The sequence below is a fragment of the Mercenaria mercenaria genome, chromosome 2 (assembly GCF_021730395.1).
Source record: "Mercenaria mercenaria strain notata chromosome 2, MADL_Memer_1, whole genome shotgun sequence".
Lineage (NCBI taxonomy): Eukaryota > Metazoa > Mollusca > Bivalvia > Venerida > Veneridae > Mercenaria > Mercenaria mercenaria.
Window position 1 is genome coordinate 66727971 of NC_069362.1, and position 24710 is coordinate 66752680.

At 36.9% G+C, this 24710-nt stretch overlaps 1 protein-coding gene and 1 long non-coding RNA gene across 2 annotated transcripts; one reads left to right on the plus strand and one right to left on the minus strand.

The window, feature by feature from the left end:
• Nucleotides 1-1054: 1054 nt before the first annotated feature.
• LOC128555199 (uncharacterized) lies at nucleotides 1055-4021 on the minus strand. The gene is made up of 2 exons (XM_053536821.1): nucleotides 2892-4021; nucleotides 1055-1193 (listed from the first exon to the last, which is right to left on the minus strand). Exons 1-2 carry the CDS (start codon nucleotides 3979-3981, stop codon nucleotides 1165-1167), a joined length of 1119 nt encoding a protein of 372 aa, XP_053392796.1. The 5' UTR covers nucleotides 3982-4021; the 3' UTR covers nucleotides 1055-1164.
• Nucleotides 4022-5831: 1810 nt separating this feature from the next.
• On the plus strand, nucleotides 5832-22521 carry LOC123562797 (uncharacterized). Its single transcript, XR_006688643.2, has 4 exons — nucleotides 5832-5963; nucleotides 16652-16782; nucleotides 19095-19144; nucleotides 21268-22521. It is a non-coding gene; the product is annotated as an uncharacterized LOC123562797 (long non-coding RNA).
• Nucleotides 22522-24710: the final 2189 nt, after the last annotated feature.

Genomic DNA, 24710 nt, shown 5'->3' on the forward strand with positions numbered 1-24710 from the left:
TGTGTATGCATTGTCTTATTAATCATCAACTATACTTAAAATTGCTTTGCTATAGGATGAATCATTACTTATTTGTTTTTATAAAAAGTTCTGAATGTACAATCTCTTTTCCAACCTGCTGTTTTTAAAATTGTATTAATTGGAATAGATTTTGATGCTACTGCACTAGTAGAAGCACCCCTTGTACTGTGTGCAGAAAAAGTAGAAATGTTTATTCCAGCTAGTTTAAGGCCTAATTTTATCCACCTTGCGATAGTATTTGATGTCACTGCACCATGTGGCTTTTGCAGAGTAATGAATAATTTTGATGTAATTTCTTAGAGTCTTAGTTTTTTCCAAATAAATTCTTAATGCCCTAACAACACATAATTCACTATCATGACAATACTCTTCAATAAATTGCTCTGCTAAATGAGAATTTGGTTTTGTTTGTTTAAGCACACTTGTAACTCTGATTTTACACATGTTTGTTCTATATGCAAATCCTCAATATCCAATGCAGCTAAAGTTTGACACCGTTGTCCTGTTGTGAGTGCCAACAAAACTACTAATTTTACACTCAGCAACCGTAATGATAAATCATTGGTTGGCATTCCTTTTATGCAGTTTAAGACTTGTTTAACATCCCATGTGGCGTTATATTTTGGCAATGCAGGGTTAATTTCAAATATCCCTTTCATGAAGCGTTTTATTTTTCTGTCACTTCCAATATCCATGTCATGAAAAAGACTTATATAAGTTGATATTGCTGATTTTGCTGCACTTATTGTTCTGTAACTGTACTTCTCTGTATGAAGTTTTGTCAAAAATAGAATTACCTGATTCATAGATGGTTTAATTGAATTAATTTGTTCTTGACCACAAAAACGCAACCATTTTTTGATATGTGACCCATACTGATCTTGCGTTGACCGTCGCCAAGACGCCATGATGATTTTTGCAGACTCTTCGGGTAGTCCTGAACGAATAAGATGTTCCCGGATATCCTGAAAACCCCCATTTTCATGGACACTAGAGGATGGTTTTTCTTCCTTGGTGATGTTAACAAATTCTCCATCCTTGGAAGTATGTAGCTCTGACTGCAGATCATTTGAAGAAGACGCGGAAACCATGGCTGTGTTGTGAAAATAGGGGCTACCAAGATTGCCTCTGCCTGGTCTTCCGTTACTTTTTGAAGTACTTTCCCCAGCAAACTGAAAGGTGGAAATATATAATTAAGACCTTTGGACCAAGATAAAGAGAATGCATTAACCGCTATTTCATGGCCCTCCGGGACATATGACACATATTGATCTAGTTTGTGGTTTGCTGCAGAGGCAAATAGGTCAACACTACATGTGCCCATTTTTTCCTGTATACAATTAAACACACTTTCATGTAATGACCATTCCATGTCATCATTTAGCTTTTTGCTCATTCTACTGAGTGTGTCTGCTGTTGTGTTTAATTTTCCTGGTATATGATACGCAGAAAGCCAAATGTTACGCTTTTCGCACCATTCCCAAATTTCTCTTGTGAGCTCATTTAGTTGCATTTTCCTACCCCCCATTTTTGAGAGGTATTTTATGGCAACTGTGTTGTCCAAGTACAACTGCACATGTTCATTTTGTACACCTCCGCAGAAAAATTGCAGGCATAAAAATGCTGCCTTCAGTTCTAAATAATTTATATGTTGTTTTTTGTCATCGGATGACCAATGTCCACTTATAACACGGTTAAATGTCGTATCATGTCCTCCGTAACCAGTCATAGAACTGTCCGTTTCAATTTTTCTATCAACATTCCCATGTGAAATAGGTTTGAAAACATGACCAATATTATCTAACCACCATTTCAAGCATTCTTCACCCTGTTCACTTATTTTTATATAAGCGTCAAAATTACCTATATTCAATTTTAAAGCCCTGTCTCTTTCAATCTCTAAAGCTTTATAATGCAAAGGTCCATACAGTACCCCTGGGTCTGCTGCAACCATTTTCCCAATCAACTTAGAAAATTCTCTTATTGTAACTATTTTCTCTTTAACAATTTTCACAATGTTGCTTAATATCCATGGATTTTCTTTCATTTAATGTCACAGTCATCCTCTGCGAGTTTAGCAAGAAACCCACAAACTCTATATTTTGTGTAGGTACTATTATTGATTTTTTAGGGTGAGTTGTGAGACCTAATGAATCCACTAAAGACAAGGTTTCATGAACATTTTGACTGCAATCTTCAAATGTGTCCCCTGATAGTAAACTGTCGTCAATATATGCTACATTTGCGTGCCCTACTTTTCTTAAAGTTGAAAATAAAGGCTTTAAAAGTTTAGTAAAAACTCTTGGGGCACAAGAAAGTCCGTTTGGGAGGCAGGTAAAATGATACAACTTGCCATCCCACCTAAATTTTAAATATTTCCTACTTTCATGATTTATTCCTACACTGTAATACGCATCTTTTAAATCAATCTTGGCAAAGAAACAATCCTGCTTCACTAATGCCAATGCTGATTTTAATGTTTCCATCTTAAAGTGTACTTTATCCACGTAATCATTTAGGCGTTTTAAATTTAAAATTAACCTATAAGAACCATCCGCTTTTGGCCGAATAAATATATTTGATATCACTTTCTCCTACCTCATGATTCGTCTCCTCTATAATATTTTTCAATTTTAATTCGTCCAAGAGCGATTGCAATAATTTGATGTTCATGAGTGTTAAATTTTATACAGGGAGCAGCTGTTAAATCAGAAGGAGTTTCTTCGAATTCAATAGTATATCCATATTTAACGGTATTTAGTAATTTCTTGTCACAAGTTATATTTGTCCATGATTCATAGAAAGCAGACACTTTGCCTGCCTTAAAATTTTCCGGTTTTATTTTCTAACTTATCAAAAACTTGACTTACATGATTTAATCCTGTTTGTTGTTGTTGTAATTTTCCTCCGGGGTTTTTTGAACTTGTTTTGATGCACCGGCTTCTGCCGGTATCCTTTCGATAAAAAAGACTTTGGATCTTGTGAATATCGTTGTGTTTGTTGATCTCTCTTGTCTCTTCGGCGGATGACGTCATTTTTTGACTTGAACTGACCTTGATGATCTCTCTTCCGACTTTGCTTAAATTGAGGCTTAGTCATGTCTCTACCAAGTTTCCTCATGTCATCCAAACTTTTCAGCTGTTTATCCAAACCGTCTCCCAATAAATTTTCGGTCACCTCTTTAGAATCATTGCATAGCTGGTGGTACTTCTCATTTATTCCTGGTTTTATCTGCTGTCTCCTGAGATTTGTCATATCCCTATGTGCGTAGGCCATTAACTGAAAAGAATCTCGAGCAAGCTCCAGTGAATCCGAATCATTTCGTTCTAACAACTTGTCCATCAAGTTTACTAGAGGTATCAACCCTGCTGTCATGTATTGTTGTATTGTTTGCATTTTCCTGTCTCTCTCCTTAATGTTTTTACTGAGACTTGAGCTCACCCACAGTTCTTTGTTCACCTTTGGAACCCGTAGAAATTCACAATTACTTGGTCTCTTTTGATTGTCACAAAGTTTTGTTGCTATCTTTCGGTCTACCGGCTGGCTTATACCAAAGTTTACCGTATCCGCTAACACACGATCAACTTTTGGCCCAGTTTCCTCAGGCTTTTTGAAATCTCTACTCATCTCCGCTAAAAGTCTTAAACTTTCAGAAGAACAGTCGTTGTTCCCCACTTGGTGGCCTTCCACTGATCCATCATCGTCCGAGTCCAATAACGAAGCGTCATTATCGGACGGGTACGAACTATCCGAATCGGAAACATCTTCATACCCACTTCCGGTTATTGTCGGAGGTTTCGGTTGTCGTGGCAGTTTTAAAAGATCACTGCGCCGGCGTTTGTCCATTTGTTTGGCTAAAGCGTCGAATTTCTTAACCAAACCTGCCACCGTTGACTGTTGCTCCAACATGATTTTTTGATTTTGCAACATTTGCATTTGCAAATGCGAATTTACACTCATTTGCGCGTGCGTATTACTGTTTTCCCCTGCACTTCCGCCGCTTTGGCGATCCCAGCATTCAAAGGAATGTTTATACTTGATGGCGCATGCGTAGTTGCATGAACGTCATTGTAGTTACGGGAAAACCCAGAATTGTCTCCAGTTATAGTTACTGGCGCATGCGCAAGCACATGAACGTCAGTTTGGCCGAGTCCATTACTGGTTTCTCGTGAAGGGTGCTCCGTGGGGTCCTCACAGGAATCCCCAACAATGTGAATCTGATTGTGGATAGAATCCCCGACCAAACCCCTAACTTCGGCAGTCTGAGACTGATTATTCCGAGAAGTTACAGCCGAGTTATGTTGTTCCAACGAACTATATGTTTCATTTCCAGACGGCATCCTAAGACTTTTATAAATCCGATTGTTATCCATATTCACAAACGAACGTAGAATACAAAGTTAGTAAGGGGCCGCCATTATTCGAGCATCAAGTGCTTATAGTACTGTACAAGAAAAGACGAAATTTTCATAAATCAAATGCTTTGACACTAAAAATATTCCGTCAGTTTGATAAATAATGTGTTCCTGTTTTATATTCCAAAAAGATTTCCGGAATCAACACTTTTGAATATAATGAAAAGATCGATTATTGATTAGTTTATTTTCGAGTTCTAGTCCACGTGAAAGCTTTCTTTGTTCTGAGGCTAGGTCACGTGACAGCAGGCGAGTTCACTCCTAGAATTCTCAAAGGGTGGATTGGTCCGATAGAATATGCAATCTGAATAAGTCACAAAAGCAAGAAACCTTTTCATATACAGACGACAATTGTAACAAGGAAAATCTTTTAAAAAGCAATTCTCTACATAAAAGACTCTTATCACAACCTTATTCATGTGATACGCAGACCGTATTCAGCTCTTTCTTTAATTTGATATATGTTGGTATTTGAACAGGTTTTTATCTTATTTATTAAACTTACTTATCATTTTGAGATATATCAATATTCTTGCTAAATATACTGAGCCAAAGTTAGCTTTAAAACTGTGAACAGCGTCGTTTAGGATAAACGCTTTGTCTACATTTCACTCAGCGTAGCACAGTCAACAGAGTGAAAGAAATTGACACTCCCGTCCAATCAGACAGAGTGTTGCATATATCTTCCATTTTGATGAATTATCTATAATGCGTTATCAAGTAGTTTGATTTGCAAACTGAAGTCACATGGCATAAGCAACGAAAACGAATTTAGACGGCGTCGCCGAAAAAAACTGTAGGAAGTGCCAAATTATAAATCTTGTACGTTATGTGAGTCAAATCCTCAAAATGCAGGAATTCTACCAACATGCTGGAATCTAATAAAAAAAATCATTACCTTTTTTTTGGCATCTCATAAATCTATATACTTTTGTATCATAGCTCGGTGTTTTTTCTTAACAAATTGTTGGTTCATAGTTTGTGCTATATTACTGGTCTATATTATAATAACACATGTTTACTGGGGCTAAATAGTAAAAACTATAGAAATAAGAGTGCGAAAATTAATTTCTGATGTCATGTCATAAAACCCTTATTGAATGGCTTGCAGTTCAATATCCAGAACTATTGGCCCTTGGGCAGTATTTTTGACAAGCAGCTGACAAGCCATTTAATAAGTGTATGCTGATAATGGACAGTTAATCCCAATGAAAAAGTGAAATTCCAATTTGAATTTGAAATCCATTTAATCATATCCACACGAAATAGCCTTTAAGACCAAATCCAGGAATCTTCATCCTCATGAAATAAATAGATTTCATAATATTCATACTAATAAATAAATGATGTTTATGTCACTTACAGATTACATTGTTGAGAAGAAACCTACAGACAGTGATACCTGGTGGAAGGTGTCTGCCATTCCATGTATTGACCGGAACTACCTTGTAGGCGATCTTGTTGAAGGTTCTGATATGGAATTCTGTAGTCAAGAGTGATCCAAGTGGTGCAAGCAGCCTGGCCAAGGTCAAGGAAAAGATTGATATGTTAATTGCAGGGCATCAAGTTACCTATATTTTCCAATATTTTGGGCCTTTACCTATAATAACCTATAAAATCCTACATTTGGCCAAAATAACTATAAATACCTATAATTTGGAATTTTTGGTAAGCATAAAATACAGATCCATCAACAAACAAGAGTTCATCCAAAAGGAAGCATGAAGATACTGGAACTGTTTACAAGAAATTGAAAAAGGTCTCGTCAAACAGTATCAGAAGACCTTGGGTGAAAAGATTTCAGGTTTTGTCATGTTTGTAGAGCTCCCGGTTTTGTCATGTTTGTAGAGCTTCCGGTTTTGTCATGTTTGTAGAGTTCGATTCCAGGTTTTGTCATGTTTGTAGAGCTCCAGGTTTTATCATGTTTGTAATTTCTTACTGCCTTAACTTATTGATGCTTATGGTTCTGTAGGAAACATCATGATTTTTCCTTTTCATTCATGTAAGAAATACAGAACCAGATACAGTATTATTTATAATATAGTTTCAGTTTCAGTTTATTGGCAAATCAGCATTTGTACAATGCCTTTGGCTTTTACAAACATACATATACATCATGCTGTCAAAACTTTAAAATATGGTACTTGTGTGATGAGCCTTAAATCCGTATTGAAACAGATTTTAGCACTGATGAATTTTAGTCTAGGTTCTGCCATGAAAACTTAATCACAGCTTAATCCTGATTACTACAGATATTGAATAAGTGAGTCACACAGGTAATGGAGAACAATTTTGTTTTAAGCTCAACTGAGCAGTGCTCTGAGGGTGAGCTATTGTGATCATGCTGTGTCGGTCATGCGTGTGTTTGTTCGTCCGTCCGTCGTCAACAATAATTATTGTGTGAAACACATCTTCTCCAAAACCACTTAGTGGATTTTGATGAAACTGTATGGATGTTCCTTGGATGGTCCTCTACCAAAATTGTTCAAATGGTTCCGCTTAGTTGCACATAGGGGCAGCCAGTGCTAAAAATAGAAAAATCTTCAAACAACATCTTCTCCTAAACCAATGGTCCGTCCTTATGTCATCCTCTACCAAGATTGTTCAAATTATACAAAATCGTCAAAAAACATGGCCGCCAGGGGCTAGATCACTTTTCCCTGTATGTATATAGTAGAAATTTAAAAAATCTTTTGTGAAACTGCAAACCAGATTTTAAAAATTTTTTACACATAATTTAATGGTCCTTGTGTGACCCTCTACCAAGATTGCTCAAATTACTTTCATTCGTCACTTTTCCGTGTATGTCTAATAGTGAAAACGTTTTTTTTGTTTTTTGTTGGATTTAACGTGGCACCGACACATGATAGGTCATATGGCAACTTTCCAGCTTTAGTGGTGGAGGAAGAGCCCAGGTGCCCCTCCATGCATAATTTCATCACGAGCGGGCACCTGGGTAGAACCACCAACCTTCTGTAAGCCAGCTGGATGGTTTCCTCACATGAAGAATTCAACGCCTCGAGTGAGGCTTGAACCCACATCGATGAGGGGCAAGTGATTTGAAGTCAGCGACCTTAACCACTTGGCCACGGAGGCCCCAATCCTTTAAAATTTAAAATTAAAACTTTAAAAATGTTCTCGTGTGAAACTGCTCACCCGATTTTAAAATAATTTTATACAAATAGTTCTTGCGTAGTCCTTTCCCAAGATTGTTCATATTATTCAGATTCGTCAAAAAACATAGCCATTAGAGGGCATAGTCACTTTTCCCTATATGTATATAGTGGAAACTTGCTAAATCTGCTTTTGTGAAACTGTGCGCCAGATTTTAAAATAATTTTACACAAATGGTTCTTGTGTGATCCTTTCCGATTCGTCAAAAAACATGGCTGCCAGGGGGCGTGGTCACTTTTTCCTATATGTATATAGTAGAAGTGTCTCATCACCTCAACGCAAGAAGTGGATAATAACTGCACTGACTTAAAGAAGGACTTATTTACTTTCTGCGCCAAGGTGACGAAATGTCTTGTATAAAACTTTTAGCCCAATTTTTCAATAATTTTACACAAATGGTTCTTGTCTGACCTTCTACAGATAGAGTTCAAAATTGTTTGATTTGTTTTAAAACATGGCCGCCAGAGGGTGTCGTCACCTTTCATCAACACATCTCCAAAAATACTGAATGGATTTGATGAAACTTTACACAGATGATCTCTGGGTAGCCCTCTTTTAAAGTTTTTTAAATGGTTCTGGTTTATTGCACATATGGGTCTTTTTGGCTAGAAATAGGGTTTCAGCTATCAGACTTTAAAAATCTTTCTTTCTCAAGCTTTGATATTTGACATGTGATATAAGGGTCTCTACCATAATTGTCCAAATTATTGCCCTAAGGTAAAAAATGTCCATGCCCCTGTGTGCGACATGTACTTGCTGTAGGCTTATATATAAGAAACTTTGAAAATCTTCTTCTCTGAATTCATAATAGGTAAAGTCTTGATATTTGGCGTGTGATATCAGAGTTGTACTGTCTACTATTCAGATTATTGCCCTATGTAATGTTCAAAAATGTGTGTGACATGTATATAATACACTTTTATTAGGCTAACATAAAAGAAATCTAACTTTGTACTTGTAACAGTATGTTACATAAACACACTTGAAGCCTTGTACACAGGTGAGCACTTTAGGGTCAATGACCCTCTTGTATGGAGATATATTCAAAAAAAATTTCCTTAACTTTAACTAGATATCAACCTTTTTCTGTTTCCCTGTGCTATATTAAGTAATGAAAGAGAGAGCTGGTAGGTGGTGGTAGAAAAAAGAAACACTAATCTGACTGGTTTTCTTCATTAGTAGGCAACCTATGATATCCTGGCCTCTAGATACCTATATTGATCTTACTTATATTTTTAACTCTTCATATCACTTGATGCCCAGAAATTTGAAAAAAATACACATACTGATAAAAATGGTGGAAGTTTTTATGTGAGTGTAAGTTATGAATATGGTTAAATGCTGACAAAATCTTAGCCATATTTTTAGCTCACCTGAGCACAAAGTGCTCAGGGGTGAGCTATTGTGATCGCTCACCGTCCGTCTGGCCACACCTTCCTTTAAACAACATCTTCTAAACCACTAGGCCAATTTTGATGAACTTTCACAGGGATGTTCTTTGGATGGTCTTCAAAAATTGTTCAAAGAATTGAATTCCATACAGAACTCTGCTTGCCATGGAAACCAAAAGGAAAAACTTTAAAAATCGTCTTGTCCGAAACCACAGGTCATAGGGCTTTGTTATTTGGTATGTAGCATCATCTAGTGGTTCTCTACAAAGATTGTTCAAATTATCTCCCTAGAGTCAAATATGGCCCTGCCCTTGGGGGTCACATGGTTTACATAAACTTATATATAGGGAAAACTTTAAAAATTTTCTTGTCCAAAACCACAGGTCCTAGGGCTTTGATATTTGGTATGTAGCATCATCTAGTGGTTCTCTACAAAGATTGTTCAAATTATCCCCCTAGGTTCAAATATGGCTCGGCCCCGGGGATGACATGGTATATATAGACTTATTTAGGGAAAAACTTTGAAAATCTTCTTGTCATTAACTGCAGGGCCTAGGGCTTTGATATTTGGTATGTAGCATCATTTAGTTGGCCTTTACCAAGTTTTTAGTTCACCTGAGCAGTGCTCAGGTGAGTTTTTGTGATCGTCCAATATCCGTCGTCTGTCTGCAGTCTGTCGTCTGTCTGTCAAAATTTAGCTTGTGTATGGGATAGAGGCTGTATTTTTCAACTGATCTTCATGAAATTTTGTCAGAATGATTACCTTGATGAAGTCTAGGCCAAGTTTGAAAATGGGTCATCCGGGATCAAAAACTAGGTCATTAGGTCAAATAAAATATAACCCTTGTGTATGTGATAGAGGCAGTACTTTTCATTTGATCTTTATAGAAAGTTTATTATGTCTCCCCCTCCCCTCTCGGGGAGACATATTGTTTTTACCCTGTCCGTCCATCTGTACGTTCGTCACACTTCATTTCCGAGCAATAACTGGAGAACCATTTGACCTAGAACCTTCAAACTTCATAGGTTGGTTGGGCTTATGGAGGAGACGACCGCTATTGTTTTTGGGGCCAAAGGTCAAGGTCACAGGGGCCTGAACATGGAAAACCATTTCCTATCAATAACTTGAGAATCACTTGACCCAGAATGTTGAAACTTCATAGGATGATTGGTCATGCAGAGTAGATGACCCCTATTGATTTTTTGGTCACTCCGTTGAAGGTCAAGGTCACAGGGGCCTGAACATGGGAAACCATTTCCGAGCAATAACGTGAGAACGACTTGGCCCAGAATGTTGAAACTTCATAGGATGATTAGTCATGCAGAGTAGATGACCCCTATTGATTTTGGGGCCACTCCGTCAAAGGTCAAGGTCACGGGCCTGAACATGGAAAACCATTTCCAATCAGTAACTTGAGAATGACTTGACCAAGAATGTTGAAACTTCATAGGATGATTGTTCATGCAGAGTAGATGACTCCTATTGATTTTGGGGTCTTTCGGATGAAGGTCAAGGTCACAGGGGCCTGAATATGGAAAACCATTTCCAATCAGTAACTTAAGAATGACTTGACCAAGAATGTTGAAACTTCATAGGATGATTGTTCATGCAGAGTAGATGACTCCTATTGATTTTGGGGTCATTCGGATGAAGGTCAAGGTCACAGGGGCCTGAACATGGAAAACCATTTCCGATCAATAACTTGAGAACGACTTGACCCAGAACGTTGAAACTTCATAGGATGATTGGGCATGCAGAGTAGATGACCCCTATTGATTTTGGGGCCACTCCATTGAAGGTCAAGGTCACAGGGGCCTGAACATGGAAAACCATTTCCGATCAATAACTTGAGAACGACTTGACCAAGAATGTTGAAACTTCATAGGATGATTGGTCATGCAGAGTAGATGACCCCCCCTATAGATTTTGGGGTCACTCCATTGAAGGTCAAAGTCACAGGGACCTGAACATGGAAAACCATTTCTGATCAGTAACTTGAGAACGACTTGACCAAGAATGTTGAAACATAATAGGATGATTGGTCATGCAGAGTAGATGACCCCTATTGATTTTTGGGTCATTTGGATTAAGGTCAAGGTCACAGGGACCTGAACATGGAAAACTATTTCCGATCTATAACTTGAGAACGACTAGACCCAGAATGTTGAAACTTCATAGGATGATTGGATATGCAGAGTAGATGACCCCTATTTATTTTCGGGTCACTCCATTAAAGGTCAAGGTCACAGGAGCCTGAACATGAAAAACCATTTCCGATCAATAACTTGAGAACCACTTGATTCAGAATGTTGAAACTTCATAGGATGATTGGATATGCGTAGTAGATGACCCATATAGATTTTGGGATCACTCTATTAAAGGTCAAGGTCACAGGGGCCTGAACATGGAAAAACATTTCCGGTCAGTAACTTGAGAACTACTTGGCCCAGAATTTTGAAACTTCATAGGATGATTGGACATGCAGAGTAGATGACCCCTACTGATTTTGGGGTCACCCAATCATGGGCCAAGGTCATATGGTCTTGAACATGGAAAACAGTTTCCAGTTTATAAGTTGAGAACCACTTAGCCCAGAATGTTGAAACTTTGTGGAATGATTGGACATGCCAAATAGATTATTCTTATTGCATCCAGCCACCAGTGTTGCTTAGACTTTTGCTCCTGTCCCCTGTTGACTTCCTGCCTATATGACTATGCATTGGGGGAGACATGTGCTTTTTTACAAAAGCATCTTCTAGTTCAAATTATTTCCCTGGGGTCAAATATGGCCCTGCCCTGGGGGCACATGATTTAAATAGTCTTGTACAAGGAAAAACCTTTAAAAACATTATTGTCTTAAATCATAAGGCCCAGAGCCTTATGCTCTAGTGGTTCTCTACCAAGATTGTTCAAATCGTGACCCTGGGGCCAGTATAGGCCATGCCAGGGTAGTCCCTTGTTTTACATAGACTTGTTCATCTTGAATTGTCTTAATAATGACCTACTCACCTACTTTCTTGTTCAAAAACAGCTAAAGCTCAAGGTGAGCTTTTGTGATCACCCTGTGTCTGTCGTCCGTCGTCAACAGTTTGACTGTTAACACTCTAGAGGTCACAATTTTGGCCCAATCTTTACTAGGTCACAAGGTAAAATCAAAGGAAAAGCGTGTAAACACTCTAGAAACCACATTTATGACTGTACCTTCATGAAACTTGGTCAGAATATTAACCTTGATGGTCTTTAGGTCAAGTTTGAATCTTTGTCATCTGGGGTAAAAAACTAGGTCACCAGATCAAATCGACAGAATAGCTAGTTAACACTCTAGAGGCCACATTAATGTTAACCTTGATGACCTTTTGGTCGAGTTCGAATCTTGGTCATCTGGGGTAAAAAACTAGGTCACCAGATCAAATCGACAGAATAGCTAGTTAACACTCTAGAGGCCACATTAATGTTAACCTTGATGACCTTTTGGTCGAGTTCGAATCTTGGTCGTGAGTAATGTGACCTACTGACCTACTTTCTTGTTTTTTAAGATACAGCCTTGGAATTTGAATGACATGTATAGTTTTGTTCACGGATCTTAAAACTGACTCAGTGACCATGAATGTGACCTACTGACCTACATTCTTGTTTTTTAAGATACAGCCTTGAAATTTGGATGACATGTACAGTTCAGCAAACCGATCTTAAAACTGAATTTCAGTAACCATGAATTTGACCTACTGACCTACTTTCTTAATATTTTAGCATCAGTTTTAGAAAGTTTTTTAACGAAATTAAAGAATTTAAAGCGAGCCAAAGATTTAAAATTAAAAGGAAGATTTTTAATGAAGCCAAAGATTGAAAAGAATCTAAAGATTTAAAATTAGAAGAAATATTTTTAATGAAGCCAAAGATTTTAAAGGGAGCTAAAGATTCATAATAAAAAGAAAGTTTTTTAACGAAACCAAAGAATTTAAAGTAAGCCAAAGATTTTAAATTAGAAGAAATATTTTTAATGAAGCCAAAGATTGAAAAGAATCTAAAAATTTTAAATTAGAAGAAAGATTTTAAATGAAACCAAGGATTTTAAAGTGAGAAAAAGATTTTAAATTATAAGAAAGATTTTAAATGATACCAAAGATTTTAAAGGGAGCTAAAGATTCATAATAAAAAGAAAGTTTCTTAACAATACCAAAGGATTTAAAGGGAGCCAAAGATTTTAAATTAGAAGGAATATTTTAAATGATACCAAACATTTTAAAAGGAGCCAAAGATTTTAAAGGGAGCTATAGATTCATAATGAAAAGAAAGTTTTTTTAACAATACCAAGGAATTTAAAGGGAGCCAAAGATTATAAATTGAACAATTTTGAAAGGGGACCACCCAAGGATCATTCCTGTGAAGTTAAGTGTAATTCTGCCCAGTGGTTTTCAAGAAAAGGATTTTTTAAGAAAATGTTGACGGACACATGACTCACGACGCACGACTGACATTGAGCGGTCACAAAAGCTCACCATGAGCTTTTGACTCAGCTGGGCTAAAAAGATTAAGTATGAAAGGGGCATAATTTGGTCAAAAATACATATTAGAGTTATGGGGATTGTTACAACACATTCAGATGATGATTATAAAGAAATATTTTCAATTTCAAATCATTATCTTTTAAAGTACCAAAGATATTGTCTATACAAGAAGCTTTCGAAAAAATTTAACATGGAAATAACGGGAATATCCAGTTGGGTTTGTTCTTCATTTTCCATAATCATCTATATCAATCTTCAACAAGCCTACAAAGAAAACTCTGAACTGTGAAAGTATTTGATTTTGTCTCCCTACATATCATGGGAACATATTTTTTCTGCCTTTGCTCACTCAACGGTTTGTCTGTCTTCCCTTTTATCATGACTGCAGTTGATCTGTCTAAGGCCTGACCATATTGCATTGAGACTTACAGGAATTATTTGTAGTCTTGTTGTGCATCTATGGTTCAGATATTTTTTCAAGATGAAGGCTCCCTGTCAGGTCATACTTTAACAAAAGTTGTCCAGACAGTTTCTCGTAACTAGTTTTGAGATTTGAATGAAATTTCGTAAGAATGGTCAGTACATAGCCCCGTTGCACATGTTTTAAGGATTTTATGGTGGAAGGATTTTTCATTTAGTTACAGCCTTTTAATTTTGTCTGGCCTAATAATCCAAAATTGTAGGTAGGTATTTGATCAACAGATGAAATGTATAGTTGCACATATTATTGCCAATAATTTGGTAAAGATTTTAATAGAGTTACTGCTCATTTTTTTATCGAGCCTTTTCAACATAATATTATCTTCTTAATGGTTGGTCAGAATTAGATAACACACCAAAGCAGTAGACAAACACATCATAATAACAGCTTCAAATTCATATAATATCAAAAATCAATAATAAGATAAAATAAAAATAGTAAAAATCAGTAATCAAAAACCATTCCTGTAACTGTTACTTCCATATTCAATTTCCTATCAGAATGAAATCCTGTATTATTATTATCCCTCACTGTAGGTAGAGTGATATTGTTTTGGCATTGTCTGTCAGAAACAGAAAATGCTTATAATTCAAAAAGTATTTTAGCTAGAATAACCAAACTTCAAATAATTATTCATTAGCACATGAACTTTGCTCACACTTAGTATTATTCCCCTTGACCAAGTAAAAGCAGAGTATTCCCCCTTCATTTGGAAAACTAATCCAAATGAAAATGCTTATTATTAAAAAAATGTTTCAGCTAGAATCACTAAACCTCACATGATTATTTATTAGCTCACATTTAGTATTACCTCCCTTGACTCAGTAAAAGCTGAATTTCCTCCATTGATTTATTAAAAAATAAGTTTTTGAGTCGGCTAAAGGCTGAAAGCCTTTTGACGAGTCCTTGCTGTTCAGCGATTCTCTAAATGGACCGAATAACACGTGAAGGGATGTAGTTCCATTAGATTTCTCAAATTTCAAACAGTTCACTGCATGAATGAAGTCAAGTTGTGTCAATTCCTTTTGCTATGACCAATATACAATGTAATCTGTCATATTTATAACTTGTAATTGTGCAATGCTCGAATGTAATTCATTAAGCATGAATGTGCATTTTAAGAATTGCGCAGGCTTACAAAGCTTGCGTAACATCCAGCGAAAGACAAAAAATAGTTCCACAGGGCTCCAGATAAGATGCGTATTAGCGTAAATTATGTATAGAAATAATGCAAATACGCATGTCTAATAATTTCTAAGCGTATAAAAACATATATAAAATTACAGAAATGCACACAATGCTTTTTTAAAAACAAAATCTGAATCGTCTGGATGCGTTAGGTAACATAGCCGATCAACCTTAATTCTCCCACATTGAACGTATACATGCATCGTATGATTTCTATAAACTTTGCGTGGGTTGAATTTTGCAGTCAGTAAATGGATAAATTATTGGAAGAAGAAGCTCTTACTGGTTTGTTTAGTTACTACTGATATTAAAAATGATTTTAATTCTTATTTTTCGAGAAATAAATCGGCGAAACATTTAATTGTATTTTCTTGTAGTTTTTGAAATCGAAAGTAGATCGTCTATGTTTGGCTGCTTTCACGAAACGAAACAACTTTTTTATGAAAAGATTTAAATAAGAGGTAATTTAACCATAAACTTCAATGTCAGATACTGCCAATTGCTGCTTAATGTCTCCATATCATCACAATTTGTAAAATATATTGTTGAAACTGGAGAAAAGTGTAATCGTATCCGGATATAATATTTTGGGTAAATATCGAGCTGTGTTATGAAATTTTAAGAAAAAAACTAAAAACAAACTGAAACTGGTAGACTATACTGTCAGTACATCAATCATTAGCCGACTCAGGCCCTTCAGGCCTTTGATTTTGACTGTACCAGTATCTAAGTAACCTATTGATGGATCTTCATGAAACTTTACACAAATTTAGATCACTATAGGGCAGTGGTACATGCTTAGTTATCAGGATCTCTTCATTAACCAGAGTTATTGCCCTTTCATTATTTTACAAACCATACATTCCCTCATAACAAAGGAATCCATTGATGGATCTTCATGTTTAAAACAAAAGTTTAATATAGATCACTATAGGGCAGTTATGCATGTGCATCTTTCTTCCTAATCTCTTCAGTAACTGCATAGTAATTGCCATTTATTTGTTTTAAAATTCATAAATTCCTACAAAACAAAGTAATCCATTGATGCATCTTCATGAAACTTATAGATTACTATATAGAGGAGAGCTTTTTCCAGAAAAAAGGAACCAACAAACCATTGCACCATCCTTTTGTACATAACTTTTGCATATCTTGAAAGAATATATCTTTCAAATTATTCTCCCTTCATTCACACATCAACTTACTTGGCGGGGGATATGAATTCACTGAATTTGCTTGTTAGAATTAAATGCATGGAGAGACACTGGAGATTTTTCTTGTATTGAGTCTGTGTTGCAGTTTTCATTTGACCAGGTCAAATGAAATACAGGACTGTATTTCACTGTAATTCTAATGGAGAGTGATCTGGTAAAATTATGCCTATAAACTATAGTCATTCCCCTTTTCTGTAAAACAGTTAGGGATGAATGAGACATAAAAAATATGATGTAATTCACGGTGTATGATTACAGGGTGAGCCAAAGAGTGCCAGAGGAAGCTTGGCATGATGGAAGGAGGTTTATGTGGCCATTCTCTCAAGGAAAATGCAGTCAGCAGATTCAATGAAGCTCAAAAAGCTATATAACATTTCCTCAAAAAAGAGGTGAAAAGTTTATATAGATATTTAATAAAATTAAGCACTAGACATATACCGGTATAATCTGTATTTTAAAAAGTTCTGTCGTTTATATGCGACTACCATTTTTATGTCTCCCCCAGGAGACATATTGTTTTTGCCCTGTCCATCCGTCTGTCCGTCCTTCCATCCGTCCTTCCGTCCGTCCTTCCGTCCGTCCGTACGTCACACTTCATTTCCGAGCAATAACTGGAGAACCATTTGACCTAGAACCTTCAAACTTCATAGGGTTGTAGGGCTGCTGGAGTAGACTACCCCTATAGTTTTTGGGGTCACTCCGTCAAAGGTCAAGGTCACAGGGGCCTGAACATTGAAAACCATTTCCGATCAATAACTAGAGAACCACTTGACCCAGAATGTTGAAACTTAATAGGATGATTGGTCATGAAGAGTAGATGACCCCTATTGATTTTGGGGTCACTCCGTCAAAGGTCAAGGTCACAGGGGCCTGAACATTGAAAACCATTTCCGATCAATAACTAGAGAACCACTTGACCCAGAATGTTGAAACTTCATAGGATGATTGGTCAAGAAGAGATGACCCCTATTGATTTTGGGGTCACTCCGTCAAAGGTCAAGGTCACAGGGGCCTGAACATTGAAAACCATTTCCAATCAATAACTAGAGAACCACTTGACCCAGAATGTTGAAACTTCATAGGATGATTGTACATGCAAAGTAGATGACCCCTATTGATTTTGGGGTCACTCCATTAAAGGTCAAGGTCACAGGGGCCTGAACATTGAAAATCATTTCAGGTCAGTAACTTCAGAACCACTTGACCCAGAATGTTGAAACTTAATAGGATGATTGATCATGCAGAGTAGATGACCCCTAACGATTTTGGGTTCACTCTATGAAAGGTCAAGGTCAAAGGGGCCCAAACATTGAAAACCATTGCCGGTCAGTAACTTGAGAACCACTTGACCCAGAATGATGAAACTTCATAGGATGATTGGTCATGCAGAGTAAATGATCCCTAACGATTTTAGGGTCACTCTGTTAAAGGTCAAGGCCACAGGGGCCTGAACATGGAAAACCATTTCCAATCAATAACTTGAGATCCTCTCGACCCAGAATGTTGAAACTTCATAGGATGATTGTTCATGCAGAGTAAATGACCCCTATTGTTTTTGGGGTCACTCTGTTAAAGGTCAAGGTCACAGGGGCCTGAACATTGATAACCAGTTCCGATGAATAACTTGAGAACCACTTGACCCAGAATGTTGAAACTTCATAGGATGATTGAACATGCAGAGTAGATGACCCCTATTGATTTTGGGGTCAGTCTATTAAAGGTCAAGGTCACAGTGGCCTGTTCATGTAAAATCATTTTTTGGAAATAACTTGAGATCCAATTGACCTACAATGTTGAAACTTAATAGGATGATTGGACATGCAGAGTAGATGACCCCTATTTATTTTGAGATCACTTGATCAAGGTCACAGGAGCCTGAACAGTGACTTGAGAACCACTAGGCCAAGAGTGTTGAAATTTAGCGGGATGACTGGACATGCCAAGTAGATGATCCTATTTGCAGCCAACCATCAGTGTCTCTTTGACTTTCGCTCCTGACCCCTATTGACTTCTTGCCTATAGGACTTTGCATTGGGGGAGACATGCGCTTTTTTACAAAAGCATTTTCTAGTTTTCATGCCATTTTCCTAGGTCTGTATACCCAAACTCGATTACGGTACCATGTGTATTCTTTGTTAGTGGGGGCCTCTGTGGCAGGATGGTTTAGGTCGCTCACTTTGCCACTCATCGATGTGGGTTAGAGCCTCACTCGGGGCGTTGAATTCTTCATGCGAGGAGGCCATCCAGCTGGCTTACAGAAGGTCGGTGGTTCTACCCAGGTGCCCGCTAGTGATGGAATAATGCACGAAGGGGCAACTGGGGTCTTCCTCCGCCATCAAAGCTGGAATGTTGCCATATGACCTATAATTGTATCAGTGCGATGTTAAACCAAACAAAATAAAAATAAAATCCTTATTAGTGTTTGGATAACAAATTATTTGAAACGATTTTTAAGGTAAGTTGATTAGCTACAGTTATTTTGCGTACAAGCTTAACTGTCTTGACTCCTATATTTTGAGGACTTTCAGGACTTCAAAATGTGCTGTCAAACTAGATAAATAAAAAATAAATACATTCACATTTCAATAGCATACTGAAATCAAATAATATTAGGGTTTACTTTATGATATCTGTGTACAAAATGTTTTTTTAAGGATATATTGTATGTAATTTTATAAATTATTTAGTACTCTCATTTCAGTGTAATTTACAAAGGAGACATTCAGTTGCAGCAGCGGAAAGATAAACAATGTAAGAGGTTTTAGTATAGATCTCTACTTTCATTGTAGATGCTGATATTTCTGAGCTCATGCGTTCTGATAAATGAAAATGCACAATTATGGGCAAGCACATATTTGTTGCATACTACAATTTAAATGTTAATTTTGTAAATTGTCAACAAGATGTTAAGTTTGTAATTTCTCAACAGATTGCAAGTTGGCCAAGTAGCTCAGATGGAAGAGCAGCCTAGACTTTGTATGAGCATAGTTATAGGAAGGTCTCAGGTTCGAGTCCTGATCTGGCTATCTTGCCTTACCGTATTGATGATTTTTATGCTTCCCAAATGGGAAGCATATAGTTGCCACTTCCTCCGTCCTGCACTTCTTGTCTGGAATATTTCTCAGCAACTACTGGTAGGAATTTAGCGTAACTTCATATGAAGCTTTATTATCAAAAGGAGATAATGCGTATTTTCTTTGTGTTCAGGTCAGATGATTTTTCACAGAGTTACTGCTCTTTGATTAGTCTATTCAACAGTAGTATACTATAGTACAATACTTACCTTGAGTATTTCTCATCAACCTTTGGTAGGAATTTAGCCATACTTCATAGGAAGCTTTAATAACTAGAAGAGATGTGCATATTGTCTTAGTGTTTGAATGATTTTTCTTCCAGTTATTGCTCTTTGATTATTAGCTCACCTGAGCCAATGGCTCATGGAGAGCTTTTGTGACCATTTGATGTGTGTCATCCATTGTCCATCCGTCAACATTTTCTAAAAAAAAAATCTTCTTGAAAACCACTAAGCAGATTTACACCAAACTTCACAGAAATGGTCATTGGGTGCCCCCACCCCCTTTCAAAAATGTTCAAAGATTGAATTCCACACAGAACTCTGGTTGCCATGGCCTCAGCATTTGGCATGTGACATCATCTAATGGTCCTCTATAAAGATTGTTCAAATTATGCCCCTGGAGTGAAAAGAGGCCCCACGGGGATCCCAAGTTTTACATAAACTTATATAGGATTTTTTTTTTAAATCTTCTCATCTGAAACCACAAGACCTAGGCCTTTGATATTTGGTATGTAGCATTGCCTTATGGTCCTCTACTAAGATTATTCAAATTATTACCCTGGGATGAAAAGAGTCCCCGCCCTGGGGTGTCCCAACTTCTGTGGGGAAAAGCTTTAAAAATCTTCTTGCCTGAAACTGCAAGGCCAAGGCTTTTGATATTTGGTATGTTGCATTGCCTATTGGTCCTCTACCAAAATTGTTCAAATTATTCCCCTAGGGTGAAAAGAGGCCCAAACCAGTGGGATTCCCAAATTCTTCATAGACATATAGGAAAAAACTTTAAAATCTTCTTGTCTTATTTATCAAAAATTGTAGATTTCGATGGCTGGGGAATTATGTTTGAAGTTTTTAATCTATTGCAAGAAAGATTTGGACAGTTTGAGGTAGACTGGTTTGCATCAGAATCTAATGTGAATGTTTCTGAATTCTATTCTAGGTTTTGGAACTGGTCATCAGCTGGAATTGATGCATTCACAGAGTACTGGGGAAATTTATTGGGCTATTTGTTCCTGCAATTCTTGTTATTTACAGAGTATTATTTAAAATGAAAGCCAACAGAGCAAATGGTGTCATAGTAGTCCCTTGCTAGATATCAGCATTTTTTTGCCACGGTAAATTCATATCCAGTGTTGTAGACTGGATAGATTTGTCAACATACAAAGAGTATTACATTCGAAGTAAGTCTGAGAAGGGCATATTTGGCAACATAGACTTGCCTTTTCAAATGCTTGCGATACATCTAGACTTTAGCAAGGGAGGTTAATATTGATTATTCTGATTGACATACATGGGGCTAGTTATTTCCCTTATCTTGAATGATCCAAAAGTAATCTCTAATAAATTTTGTTCAGGCAAAATTGCCTGGGAAAATGACAACTTTGCTGGAAATACATTTTAACATTGCTTGAAAAAAGGCAGCACTGCAAGAAATATGGCAGCATTGCCAAATAAAAATGTTGAAAATGTGTAAATTGTATAATTTGTGCAAGTTTGCATGTTACAGAGTAATATTTTAGTCATATAGAAATAATTTTTCATGCATTATTGATTTTTTTTCTTCATATGTTTATTTTTGCAGACATATAAAGATGGAAATAAGGCAGAATTGCCTGAAATAGGGTACCATTGCCAGAAGTTAGGCAGCATTACCAGAAATAAGGCAGAATTGCTGGAAATAAGGCAGAATTGCTGGAAATAAGGCAGCATTACCAGAAATAAGGCAGAATTGCTAGAAATAAGGCAGAATTGCTGGAAATAAGGCAGCATTACCAGAAATAAAGCATAATTGCAGGAAATAAGACAGCATTGCTGGAAGTAAAGCAACATTACCAGAAATAAGGCAGAATTGCTGGAAATAAGGTACCATGCCGGAAGTCAGGCAGCATTACCAGAAATAAGGCAGAATTGCTAGAAATAAGGCAGAATTGCTGGAAATAAGGCAGCATTACCAGAAATAAAGCATAATTGCAGGAAATAAGACAGTATTGCTGGAAGTAAAGCAACATTACCAGAAATAAGGCAGAATTGCTGGAAATAAGGTACCATGCCGGAAGTCAGGCAGCATTACCAGAAATAAGGCAGAATTGCTGGAAATAAGGCAGAATTGCTGGAAATAAGGTACCATGCCGGAAGTCAGGCAGCATTACCAGAAATAAGGCAGAATTGCTAGAAATAAGGCAGAATTGCTGGAAATAAGGCAGCATTACCAGAAATAAAGCATAATTGCAGGAAATAAGACAGCATTGCTGGAAGTAAAGCAACATTACCAGAAATAAGGCAGAATTGCTGGAAATAAGGTACCATGCCGGAAGTCAGGCAGCATTACCAGAAATAAGGCAGAATTGCTGGAAATAAGGCAGAATTGCCAAAAATAAGGCAGTATTGCCAGAGAAATTAAATGCAATGGGAGAATTGCATGGACTTACTTTAAAAATGTGTAATATGTGTTTAAATATTTTATGCAAGATTTTGATGTTTACTTGTTTTCATAGTTTTTCTCATTGGGAAAGGTGGGCAAAGTGTAATGACCAGTGGGTTTGAGAGTTGGGAAATTTGGCATTTTGCAATATATTTGGCTTCATTAAAACAAACTGTGAATACACCACGTCCTGTGATTTCTGCTTTCTACACTGTAAAATGGTTTCATGATTTAGGCGGTCTTAAATCACCAACAGATTCAAAATTAGTATTAGATATATTAGAAGCAGCTAAAAGGTTGTTATGTAAACCTACCATAAAAAAAGGAACCTGTAGCAATAGAGATGTATAATCAGTCATATTCTACTGGAAATTTGAAAAAAAAAAAAAGAATTATTTGTGCATGCTTGATGGCTTTTTCCAGATTTATGAGTTCAGAATTGCTTAATATAACAGTTTCTGATATTAATTTTTAGCTCACCTGAGCACAAAGTGCTCAAAGGTGAGCTTTTGTGATCACCCTGTGTCCGCCGTCTGTCAGCGTCAGCATCAACAATTTGACTGTTAACACTCTAGAGGTCACAATTTTGGCCCAATCTTAATGAAACTTGTTCAGAATGTTACTCTCAATAAAATCTTGGACGAGGTGATATTGGGTCATCTTGGGTCAAAAACTAGGTCACCAGGTCAAATCAAAGGAAAAGCTTGTTAACACTCTAGAGGACAGATTTTTGGCCCAATCTTAATGAAACTTGGTCAGAATGTTATCCTCAATAAAAGCTTGGACGAGTTTGATTTTGGGTTATCTGGGGTCAAAAACTAGGTCACCAGGTCAAATCAAAAGAAAAGCTTCTAAACACTGTAGAGGCCACATTTATGACTGTATCTTCATGAAACTTGGTCAGAATGTTAATCTTGATGATCTCAAGGTCCAGTTTGAATCTGGGTCATGTAGAATCAAAAACTAGGTCACCAGGTCAAATCAAAGGAAAAGCTAGTTTACACTGTAGAGGCCACATTTATAATCATATCTTAATGAAACTTGGTCAGAATGTTAATCTTCAGGCTCTATAGGTCAAGTTTGAATCTGGTCACTTTTCACTATATGTATATAGTGGAAATTTAAAAAAATCTTCTTGTGTGAAACTGCTGGCCCGATTTTAAAATAATTTTGCACAAATGGTCCTTGTGTAACCCTCTACCAATTTTGTTCAAATTATTCCGATTTGTTAAAAAACATGGCCGCCAGAGGGGGTGGTCACTTTTCATCAACAATTTCTTTAAACAACATCTCCAAAACCACTGAATGGATTTTGATGAAACTTTACACAAACGATCTCTGGGTACCCCTCTTTCAAAGTTGTTCAAATTGTTCCTGAACATTTCCGTCTTTTTGGTTAAAAATATGTTTTCAGCTACCACACTTTAAAAATCTTTTTCTCTTGAGCTTTGATATTTGGCATGTGATACAAGGGTTTAACTCTCTACCATGATTGACCAAATTATTGCCTTTAGGTCAAAAATGGCCACGTCCCTGTATGTGACATGTACTTACTATAGGCTAGCTTTTATATATGGAACTTTGAAAATGTTCTTCTCTGAATCAGTATCAACTAGAGCCTTGTATTTTGGCGAATGATATCAGAGTTGTACTGTCTTACTATTGCCCTAGGTTAAAGAATATATGACGGCTAACATAGAAGAAACCTATCAATACTTGTACCATTACGTTAATTTATACAAACAGACTGAAAGCCTTATACACAGGTGAGCGCTTTAGAGTCAATGACCCTCTTCTTTCATGATAAAATAAAAATCAGTTTATTCAAAAATTTTCCTATTAACACACTATGAGTTCCTTTTAATGGTGTATGATATCAATGTTTTGTCCTATACTTATGTTTAAAAAAAGAATTCAGGGAAAACTATGGCGGCTCGTTTCTGCCGTGTTTGCGCTCCCGCAAGAAAGACAACATGGCACACGATAAATCGGTTCTGTCTTCTTGGCACCCGATTTTGTAGTGTCCTGTTGCTGGCAGTGTGCCAGGCAACTCTACGATGGCACGGCCAATTAATTTGTCGATGTTTCGCCTTCCGGTTTATATGCACAAAAAGCCAATATGGCCCTGATTATAGAAAACAGTGTATTAAACGACTTGTACTTACTTTCATCTACCTCCGTTGTTGGAATCTGCGGCGTGTAATTTAACTGTACATGTCAACCGAAATGTCAAACAAACAATGGAAAGGATTTGTCCTGTCCTCGTTCTGTAGTGTGGCGCCCCCGCCAGCACGAGGACATGACAGAAAAGAAGTTGCCAACAGAAAGAATTTGAATTATTAGTTCCATTGCCAAATATGTCAAGGGCTTGTGAGAGTATTTTGTATTACTCAGTTTACATACATTTTAGTAATAGTTCATACAATCAACCCATACATATATCTATATCCCGCGAAGAACACGCGAACGTGTAAAAGTACAAGTGCCGCGTTGGTGGTCTTATTTCGAGGGAATACCGGATATTACCTATTTGTTTGCATTTTGTGAAAAATATACATTGGACTTTTTCTTAAATACGCTTTCTCAAACGAAAATAAATTATG